The sequence below is a fragment of the Amyelois transitella genome, chromosome W (genome assembly GCF_032362555.1).
Source record: "Amyelois transitella isolate CPQ chromosome W, ilAmyTran1.1, whole genome shotgun sequence".
NCBI classification, from domain to species: Eukaryota; Metazoa; Arthropoda; class Insecta; order Lepidoptera; family Pyralidae; genus Amyelois; species Amyelois transitella.
In genome coordinates, this window is record NC_083536.1 from 7,175,864 (window position 1) to 7,187,475 (window position 11,612).

At 47.8% G+C, this 11,612-nt stretch overlaps 1 protein-coding gene across 1 annotated transcript; it reads left to right on the forward strand.

The window, feature by feature from the left end:
• Positions 1 to 716: 716 nt before the first annotated feature.
• On the forward strand, positions 717 to 3,583 carry LOC132904127 (piggyBac transposable element-derived protein 3-like). The gene is made up of 4 exons (XM_060954049.1): positions 717 to 735; positions 1,203 to 1,949; positions 2,619 to 2,773; positions 3,506 to 3,583. The coding sequence occupies exons 1-4, from the start codon at positions 717 to 719 to the stop codon at positions 3,581 to 3,583; spliced, it is 999 nt and encodes a 332-aa protein (XP_060810032.1).
• The last annotated feature ends 8,029 nt before the right edge of the window (positions 3,584 to 11,612 follow it).

Here is an 11,612-nt window from a genome sequence, read left to right on the forward strand (position 1 = left end):
TATAGTCTGTCCTCCAAAAACCGATGATATTTTTCACACTTCCCAGCGGAATCGTGATTAATCCAGCGAAATCCTCACGATCTCAGTCCAGCCAGAGAAGTTTAATGGAGTCCTGGTATTTGCACAGCGCCCCAAACACTATAATTCACTTATTTTTTAATTTAACACAATTTTTAAAAAAATTTACACTTAATATTTTGAGGAGCGCATCGGAGCACGTCTGTACTCGACGAGCGCTCGAAGCAGACTGAAACTCAGGAGGTTATAAGAATTAACCACTAATTTGTAACAAATTTTTTCATGATGTATATTTACAACTGTACAGTGACAGTCGGTTAAACTGGCTTTAAATATATTAAGATACGATGATTTTATAGGAGTTTGGAAAACATCAGACAAAAGTAATAACCCATTTTGGGCCCAAGCGTTACAGGAATGACACATATACCAAAAAAACGGTCTATTTTTTCAGATTACATCATTTAAATATGGACAACATTAATAATGGCCAAATATCCTCCTGAGACCCTCGGTATCACCAGTGATATCTTTACTTAAAAATTTTTTTTCGCGCCATCTCTCGGATCACAGTAGAACTTTTTCGTCTAATCGTTTGCTTAGATATTGTCCATGTTTTTAGATACTTACCATTTCTCTAGCCGTCAAATTGCAACGATTGCAGTCAGTTGAACTTCGAAAATTTTGCTGTTGCCGCCATGTCGAGTTTACGTAAAGGTAAATACTTTTTTAAATGAGTATTTAGGTGTTGTTTTGTTTAAAATAAGTAATTTCATACGTATATTTTGTATTATTGCCGTGTGGTTTCCGGCACCAATACAAAAAAGAATAGGACCACTCCATCTCTTTCCCATGGATGTCGTAAAAGCCGACTAAGGGGTAGGCTTATAAACTTGGGATTCTGCTTTTAGGCGATGGGCTAGCAACCTGTCACTATTTGAATCTCAATCCTATCTTAAAGCCAAATGGCTGAACGTGGCCTATCAGTCTTTACAAGACTGTAGGCTCTGTCTACCCCGCAAGGGATATAGACGTGATTGTATGTATGTATGTATGTATGTATTTTGTATTATTGTTTAAATATCATAAAGTATTGCAAAACCAAACTGTCGTTTCAACGATTTTGTTCAAGTATCATAGGTGATACTTTGGGTCATAAGTACTTTTTTTTTTTTATATTACAGGTCATTTGGATGAAAATGATATCATGGATATAATTAATTTTGACATATCAGATATTGAAGATGAAGGTAGCGATGAGGAATGCGACCTCCAATTGGGTGATCACGATCAGTGCGAAGCAATACCGCCGATAATAGAAGAGGATTGGAACGAATCTGATGAAGAACCTTTAGCGTCTTTTGCTGTCGAGCCCCAATCTTCTCGCGGTGACCGTGTACGATGGAAACATACGGAAAACTTTGGTTTTACTCCTGAGGAAGACCAACTGAATGTCTCATTTGATCCAAGCGTGTGTGTTAAGAGCCCGTACGAATATTTTTCTCAGTACATCGATAATAGCCTGTTTGAGACTATGTCTGAGTGTACAAATATTGGTAGCGTATTGAGGACAGGTAAATCATTAAATACAACATCAAATGAACTCAAACAGTTTTTCGGATGCTCTATGGCCATGAGCATATTTGGTCTACCACGATTGAGGATGTATTGGGGATTGGAAACCAGAGTGAATTTTATAGCAAACACCATGACTCGTAACCGGTTTTTTCAATTAAGATCCAACCTGAAGCTTGTAAATGATGAAGCTGTTGACCAAACTGCTCGAGAAATCGACAAGTTTTGGAAAATACGCCCTCTCGTCTCTGGTATAGAAAAAGGCTGTAGAGAAAATGAACGAGACAAACATGTCGCCATTGATGAACAAATAATACCTTTCACGGGTAAATGCAAGCAGAAACAGGTGGTTAAAGGTAAGCCGAACCCAGAAGGCATAAAAGTTTTTATAATGGCCAATCGTTCAGGACTTCCCTTGGATTTGTATTTGTATCAAGGAAAAGGTACTTCTATTGACTCTGCTTTATACCCTACACCTGAAAAATTGGATCTCGGTGGACGATTTGTATTGAAACTTGTGGATACCTTGCCCATGGGTTCTTCAATTTTTGTAGACAGGTATTTTACGTCTCTTCCGCTTCTTGATGTCTTATTTAAAAGAGGAATCAAGGCAACTGGAACTTTGATGAAAAATCGGGTGCCTGAGTACCAAAGGCCAAACAAACAAAAGAATACCAGACAGCGTGCGTTATTCAAGTCTGATGGAATGTTGCAAAGGACAGGCAGAGGAAGTAGCGATTGCATGGTGAGAAGTGATGATACTATTGCCGTTGTCAAATGGCTTGATAGTAAAGCAATTCATGTTGCATCATCTGAATCAGCTATTCAACCACTAGGGACATGTCGCCGCTGGAGCAAGAAAGAAGGAGTTTACCTGAATATTCCTCAACCAATTGCTATATAACGATATAATAAGTTTATGGGCGGGATAGATTTGCTAGATCGTATTATCGGCAAGTATGCTATGCGGGGAAGAACCGGCAAATGGACAGTACGAACGATTTTTCATTTTTTCGATTTTGCAGCCGCTGCAGGATGGGTGCTGTACAGAGAACATGCTGCAAAATCTGGGCTTCAGAGAAAAGATATTTCGCAGTATTTGGACTTTAAACTAGATTTGGCAAAACATTTAATTTATTCGGAACCCACCGTTTCTCTGCCGCAATATTTGAGCCCTCAGGTAACACGTAGTACACGCGGTAGCCCGGTTCAAAGTCCCAGTGGAGGCTCTAGGAATAGTCCTAATCCCACTGAACCAGAAATATTAGTGAGGCCGACTACTTCGGGTAGGAAGAACAGACTGGTCGAACCACTTCCTCATGCGGCTAATAAATTAAAGGAAACCAAACATTTACCAATGTGTGCAAAGGATTCTCAGAACAATAGGTCCAAATGTCGCAACAAAGGCTGCAACAACTTAACATTCGTAAAATGCTCAGAATGCAATATTTTTCTTTGTTTTAATGTTAACCGAAATTGCTTTCTTAATTATCATACCAATTAATATGTATCTCCACCGTTATGTAACACATTTTGTAATTTTTCACTAATTAAACTTTTTCCAAAATAGCTTGTTTTTAAACCGTTTAAGACCCCAGGTATCACTGGTGATACCCTCCCTTGCGCTAAATGGAGTGGGGGTAGATTTTTTTTTCCTGTGATTTAAGTAACTCTGAATGATATTAAGCTATAAAAAATACTTTACATCATTCAAGTACTTGTAAATAAGTCTTGGGTCTCAGGAGGATATAAAAAAAATGCAAAATAATAATTTCATCTTACGAACTAGCTCTGTAAACGCACTTTTGATTGTTTCCATAGTGTTAGCATTTATTTTTAATAATTTCTATTTAACTAAGTATATGATTAGGAACCATAACTATTATTAAAAGTTGTTTTATTGATTGTTTAGACTCACGCGCACGTGCTACTTCCGTTATTTGTTTACGACAACGCCCCACCCTCCAAATCAGTGGTGGGGAGTATTTAAAAGGACAAACACGTGCTCGTGAGGGCAGGATTCGCCAGTCGCTCCAAAGAAAATTGAAGAGTACGAGCCGATTCAGTTTCCGCGCTTGGGGGAACGTAGCCACGCCCCCCCCAACACCCCGCAAACAACCTTGCGTAGGAGAGGATAGCTCCCGGCGGAAACCCCTGCCAGGACTTCGGGACTGATTTGCTCGCATCCCCCTAGTAGCCGGCCTCCCACCAGCGGGTCTCACCGGTGAAAAGGGGTTGGGTAGTCGGCCCCGTTGTTCCTTCGGCTGCTCGGGAGCGACTCCACTCCCGCGCGTCGTCCGGGCTCCGAAATGGAGCCCCCCCCCCGGGAAGGGGTAGGTGCGGGTCCCCCGCACCCCTCCCCCGACATCGCCTTGCATACGCCACCAGCGGCGTATGCTACGCCGACGGGCGTCTTTCCTGCGCCCGCCGCTGCCGCCCGCGCCGCTGCTGACACTGCAACTTTAACCGCCGCCGCCGCAACGCAAGCCAGCGCCGCGACGACGACGACCGCAGCGACACTTGATGCAACTGCCGCCGTCGCCGCCGCCGCCACTGAAAGCCGCACTTTTGTGGCAAATGCCGCTGACGCCGTTACATACTTCGCCGCCGCCGCCGCCGCCACCCACGCCGCCGCCGCCACCGCCGCCGCCGCCGTCGCCACCACCGCCACCCCAGCCGCCGCCGCTCCTGCCTCTGCAGCCGTCTCCGCGGCAGTCAAATCCGCCGCTGCCGCCACCGCCGCCCTCGCCGCCGCATCCCTACCCGCGCCCCTTGCGAATCTGTCCCCTAAAGGGTGGATGAGAAGGGACGCGGAGGTACTCGTCCGCTTAGTGCACGGCGACTGGCTGTCGCCGGGGATGGCGCAATGGATGGCGATTTATCTCCGCCTGAAGGAAAATGAGGTGCGGGGGGTCGCCCCGTCGGTGGACGATCTCGCGGCCCTTGATATAGCTAGACGGGGGATGATCACCCTCCCCCCTGTTGATATGGAAACTCCCAGGAGGCAGGTGATTTCCTCCCTCCTGAAGCGGGCAAGGAGCCCCACGGGCGACGCTCCTGAAACGCCGAAGAAGCCCCGGGCCCTCGACATGCGGGAGGGTGAGGAGGAGTCTTGTTCGACCGCCGAACCTTCATCGTCCGGGTCGACAACGGACCTAACAGGAGCCGGCGCCCGTGACCGACCACTGAAACGCGCCGCGACGATGGCGTCGGTCCGCGGCTCGGAGGCCGCCGCCGCCGCCGCCGCCGCCGCTGACGCCGCCGCCATGAAGCCTCCGCCGGCCGGGAAGTCCGCGATCCCGAGGTGGCAATCCCGGGACCCGCGCCGCGCACCGGCGGGGGCGGCATCCAGCCGAGCGCCCGCCCAGGCGTCCGCCCAGACTTCCGCCCTCGCGCCTGCCCAGACGTCCACACATTCGCACACTCAAGCGGCCGCCCATGCAGCTGACCGCCCGCCCGCCCAAGAATCTGCCCGCCCGCCCAGCCAAGCGCCCGCCCTGGCAGCCACCCGCCCGCCCAACCAGGCGCCCGCCCCAGCGGCCGCCCGCCCGCCCAGCCAGGCGCCCGCCCAAGCGGCCGCCCGCCCGCCCGCCCAGACGTCCGCCCAGACGCCCGCCCAAGCGCCCGCCCAAGCATCCGCCCAACGCGCGCCGCCCTCGCTGGCCGCTCCCGCGGTATCATTCGCCCGGGTAGCGGCTAGCGCCGGAGCCCCCTTGCCACAACGGAAGGGGGCACAACGGGGAGCAGTGCCTCGCGCCCCGCCCACCACCTCAACGCCTGCCGCCTCCACTTCGACTACAGCTGTGGCCTCCTCTGGAACCGCAGCCCACGCAGCCACCGCCACCGCCGCCGCCGCCGCCGCTGCCAAGCACACAGCCTGGAACTCCACTAGGATCAACCGAAGCGGAAGAATCCTTCTTCAGGCCGCTGTGGACCACGACTTCGAGCTGTTGGGGCCTGACGAACCCACCCACACCGACACGTTGGGAGGCTCCGACACCATTGACATCGTGGCCCACAGAGGGCTGACAGCGCTGCCAACACTGCACGTTTACCCGGACCTGCCGTCAGATCACCGGCCGGTTCTTCTCATCCTCCGGGACCTTCCGGCGAGGGTCACGCTGCCGAGGAGAACATCCAAAATAAAATGGGACCACTTCCAAGAAGAAATTGTGGGCGACAAGGCCAGTGTCGCCTTCAAGCGGGTCTCCACCAGCGAAGAGGTCGAGCTTGCGGCGAGTGCCATCACCCGCAGCATCCAGCACGCTCTCGACGCCGCACGGACCCCCGTGCCGGCCACCGCCAAACCCGAGCCGCTCCCGGCGCACCTCACCGCGCTGCTGGAGCGGAAGCGAAAAATGCGGAGGCTGTGGATGAGTACTCGCTGCCCAACACTCAAAGCCGACCTGAACAAGCTGGTGGAGACAATCAAGGACAAACTAGAGGAGCACGCAGCCAGATCGTGGGAGAACCACCTCTTATCGGTAGGCGGTGATATCCCCTCCGTTCACCGCCTCTGCCGGCAGTTGTCGGGCGTGCCACAACCCGTCCGGCCGCTGCTGGCAGCCGATGGCCTCCCACGGTTCAAGGCCGAAGACAGGGCTGAGATATTCGCCGAACATCTGGAGCGTCAGTTCACGCCGAACCCGATCGTGGACCAGGCCCACCACGACAGCGTCATCGAGCACCTTCGGGAGTACCTTGCGGAGCCAGTGCCGGAGCTTGAGGATGCGGTATTCTTCACTCCCGGCCAGGTCAAGAGGACCATCCTGAAGCTGAAGCCCAGGAAAGCCCCGGGCGCAGACAACGTCACGAATGAGGCGCTTCGCCACCTACCGCCGGGATTCATCACGGCGGTGACGCGCCTCTTCAACGGCATTCTGCGCTCGGGCCACTACCCGCAAGAATGGAAAACCGGAAGGGTGATCCTCTTGCCCAAGCCGGGAAAGGACCTCCGCAAGCCTGAGAGCTACCGGCCCATTACGCTTCTCAGCGCCCTCTCGAAGGTGTTCGAAAAACTGCTGCTCGGCCTCATACTGCCGCACATCACGCCGCGCGCCGAGCAGTTCGGGTTCCGGCCCGAACACTCTACGACGCTCCAGATCGCCAGACTCCTTGGCGAGATCTCAGCTGCTGCCAATCGCAAGGAGACCGTGGCTGTCGTGCTCCTCGACAACGAGAAGGCCTTCGACAGAGTATGGCACGAGGGGTTGCTGTACAAACTGTCGAAGAGCCAAATACCTAGAAGACTTACAAGGATTGTGGCCTCCTTCCTGAATGAGCGGAAGATCAGGGTGGCGGTCGAAGACGCCGTATCTTCGGAAAAACCCGTCCGGGCTGGCGTTCCTCAGGGTAGCTGCCTGAGCCCGGCCTGCTACGCTGCGTACACCGACGACATCCCGGTCGCCGATGGAGCCAAGCTGGCTCTATACGCCGACGACGCGGCGTACTTCGCGAAATCCATAAACGCGAAGCACGCCGCCAAGAAGCTCCAAAAGGCACTCGACGCCCTGCCAGATTGGCTCCAGAAGTGGAGACTGTCGGTGAACGTGGCGAAAACGCAGGCCATTATCTCCGGGAACGCCGCCCCACCGCCGCCGCTGAAGCTCTTCGGGAAGGACGTGGCGTGGCAGCCACACGTCACCTACCTCGGGGTCAAGATCGACCGTGGACTTCGCCTGAAGACCCACGTCGATTCAGTGGTGCAAACTGTGAAGATGGCCAGGGGAAGACTGCGTCCAGTCCTCTCCTCCAGCCTCCCGCTGAAGACGAAGCTCGGGATCTACAAAACCTACGTCAGATCCCGCCTCACGTACGCAGCCCAGGCGTGGTACGCCTATGTCGCGGAGACAAACAGGCAACGTCTCCGCGCTCAAGAGAACCAATGTCTCCGCGACATCGTCAGGGCCCCACGGTACGTGAGGAACGCGACGATCCAGCGGGACCTTAAATGGGAGGGCCTGGACGCGTTCATCTCGCGTCTGGCCGGCGATATGTTCGGCAGGGCGGACAGGTCGGCGCACCCGCACCTTGTGGGTATCGCGCCACTCCACGCTCGCCCGCCGGACCGAAGACACTGGCCATCGCCGAGAGAAGCCATCTTCACAGCGAACACCACTGCAGGCGCCGCACCCGCGGCGCCCGTTGACCCCGCAGGAAGAGGAAGACCTCATTAGTGGCCGCCACGGCCACGCTCGTGACCTGCCTGCCGTTGCAGGCAGCGTAGACATCCGCTGAAGAGGGCCACAATCCCTGACCAGCTACCCCACATTTCCGCCTACGGCGGAAATGCAGGATGACCCATGACGACGTGAGGGCAGTTGATCATAAGTTTTCTGTGTGTACGGAATATTACAGTGAATAAATAAATTACAAATAAAGAGGAAACTGTGCCAACATTTATTTACAACTACCCTTTCTATCAATAGATAACAGCGTCTATTATAACTGTCTTCACAAAAGCCAGTATTTTTTTTAAAGTGTTGTCATTTGGTAATAACTGTCAATGTCAGTCACTCTCTCAGTGAAGTAGTAGTAAATCGATTCATAATGAAGAAAATCGATTTCGTAGTATGTTTTGTATTTTAACCAAACCAAAACCTTCTGTTTATAATGTTTTAATTATTATTTAAATTTATTTATTGTACATTCAAATCCCTATGTATAGTGAAATTATTCATAGAATCAGTTTAATGATCGATATCGATTGTTTTAGGTTATGTTAAGACATCCCTTGAGATATTTGTTTGAGTGTCAAAAGTCAAAACCTGACAATCGCTTCTTGTTCATGAACTTGTTTCGTGTATTTCGTATATTTCTTGAAGTCTTTGCTTGTTAACCGGACTCCGATATTGATCGCATACTCACTGACCCTTTTTCTGTACCTGGACACCCGATTTTGTAAATCTTTGACGTCTGCGCGAACACCTGATAACCTGGATTTAGCCTACCTATTTGCCAAAATGGGTTTCTGCATTGTTTGTGGAATAGCAACGGATCGTTGCAATACAATAGGAAGTCGTCGATTGGAAATGGAAGGCGAAATAATGTTGTCCATTGTAAGACAATGGATTGCACCAAAAACGGTAAGCATCTTCTTTTTTTCCACATTAAGCGAGGTCAGCTCTCTTAATTTTTCTACGCCACGATTTTCTGTCCAGACATTCATACTATGGTTATATAAATACTAATTCTAATAAATACTACTTCAAAGATTAACATTGTATTAAAAACAATAATATAGTAGTTATATATATTTTTCAATTCAATGAGTATTATCATTAATTAGTCCCTTTTTTTCAGGCAAGTGAAAGTGATATTATTTGTCATTCATGCTACAATGCTGCCAACAGTGTAGCCAATGATGATGAGAGACCAGAAGCTGAAGAAGCACCTTTAGGACAAAAGCAAGGTGACGAAATTATCGACGATGAACCATGCATGTCGATGCCGCCACCAGAACTACCGACTGAGTCACCTTCTGCGTCAACATCGAGGGCTTCTTTTCGAAAATCAGGAACTCCAAGTCAAAGACCATCTCGTTCAACATCTGTCCCGAACGATAGATCAAGATCCCCTACAAGTCGTAAATCGTCTACCCGTAAAAGAAGATCACAATCAATACCTAGGGTTTCAAGGCAGAGAGTATGGAGGCAAACTGCTTTTTCAGAAAAGACCCATGATCCGACCTTGCCAATAAAGCCGGTAAGACGTCCCATTGAATATTTTAACGACTATTTTGACTTTGAGTTTTTAGAAAAGATTTCAGAATGCACTAACTTATACCACTTTCGCTCAACGGGTCGTGAACTCAAATGTACGGCCGTGGAAATTGCTAAATTATTTGCAATACATATCTACATGGGCTGCATTCCCTACCCCCCGAGTACCATGGTATTGGAGAGCTGGTACTAGATTAGCTCTTATTGGTGACCTGATGACAAGAGACAGGTTTCTTATAGTTCGTAACGCACTTCATGTGGTTAATTCTGATTCTCCAACTGCAGAGGAAAGGGAAAATCCGCTTTGGAAAGTGCAGCCCATGGTGAACAAGGTAAAAGAAACTTGTAATAAACTGGAAAGGGTTCCGGGCTTCTATTCTGTGGACGAACAAATGATACCCTTCACAGGACGCTGTAAGTTACGCCAAGTAGTACAAAATAAACCCCGGCCTGTTGGTCTAAAAAATTTTGTTCTTACCACATCTGAGGGATTAATGTTAGACTTTGACATCTATAAAGGTGCCAAGACAACTTTTGGTGAGTCAAATCTCGGTCTTGGCCCATCTGTTATCTTACACCTAGTTAAAAGTGTTCCCCCTGTATTTACCACGACCGGTATTTTACAACTATTCCGTTAGTTGAGGAAATGGAAAAGCTAGGTTTGCATTCAACGGGTACAATAATGCAGAACAGAATACCGGAACGAGCAACAATTAAATTTAAAAATGATAAAGACATGCATCGCGGTGAGTCGCAGCAATTTACATGTCATCCTACCGCATTAATAAAATGGAAAGATAATAAATCTGTACTACTAGCGTCAAACTGTACTGCAGCTGAAGATGAATCAAACGTAAAAAGATGGGACAGAAAAAATAAAGTTTACGTCGATGTTGCAGCTCCAAAAATTGTCACTAATTACAATCAACACATGGGTGGTGTTGATGTACTCGACCAACAAATGGAATATTACAGAACATTTATAAAAACAAAAAAATGGACATTATAAGTTTTGATTCACTTTTTAGATCTCTCAATCGTTAATTCTTGGAGGCTTTACAAGAACGATTGTGTCGCAAATAAATTTCCCAGAAAAGACACAATGCCACTTCTTGACTTCCGCATGGATGTTGCTAACAGTTTATCATCTTTACCCGATCGTAGACCAAGAGAAGATTGCGACGAAGATATAACTGCTCGAGTACCTCGTCGGGATTATAAAATATATAGGCCATCATTAGCACCCACGGAATCAAAAAGATATGATGGCTATGAACATTACCCTATTAGTGATGATATAAAAGCGCCGAGATCTTGCAGATTAGAAGACTGTAACAGTCGATCTAAAATAAAATGCGAGAAATGTGATGTTTATTTGTGTTTGTCTCGTGACAAAAATTGTTTTAAGAATTATCATAAGAAGTAGACTGATTTTCTGTCTCTAATTTTTTTGAAAGCTTATTTGTCGGTTGCATCGTCAACCAAGAAATTTCGGAGCCCTGGGCCCGGTTTCTACTTATTAATAAGGCTGATTAATGTTACTAAATATAGTTCCTAAAAAAATTGCCGAAACTGGAACGGTTGATCTCTTTAAAATTTATGTTATAAGAATAAATACTTGGTATAGTACAAATTATTACTAAAAAGAAGTTGTTTTTTATATTTTTTTACTATAAATAAAGAGTATATCTCAGAAACTTGTTTTATTTTCATAATTCAGCTCAGATACAATGCGAAGATGACACAGACTCACGATCGTGCGACTTACATTTAATTCCTGAAGCTCACGATCGTGAGGGTCTGATTGTGGGAGACCAGCACCAACAGGATTTTTTTCATTATTTTTCCTATCTGTTATGAATGCTAACAAAACGAGTATACCACATTTTAACAGTATTTAAAAGAATTTCATCTCTCGGGTGTAAAGGGATAAAGCGTGGGAAAATAAATAACGCAATAGCTTTCATGATAGCAAAAGATGGTTTGCCCCTAAATACAGTTGGCAAACAAGGATTTAATTATTTGATGAAGGTAATGGCACCATTGTATAAAGTACCAGCTCGAAAAACTATGACACATATAATTGATGAAAAATATAATATTCTTTCAACACAACTCAAAATAAAACTACAAGAGGTAGAAGCATTATGTTTAACTGCAGATGTTTGGACTGACCCGCACAATAGCCAAAGCTACATGGGCTTAACTGGTCATTGTATTCATGAAAATAAATTAATGAGTATAATTTTTGGCGTATCTGCCTTAATAGAACCTCACAATGCTGATTATTTAGCGTCC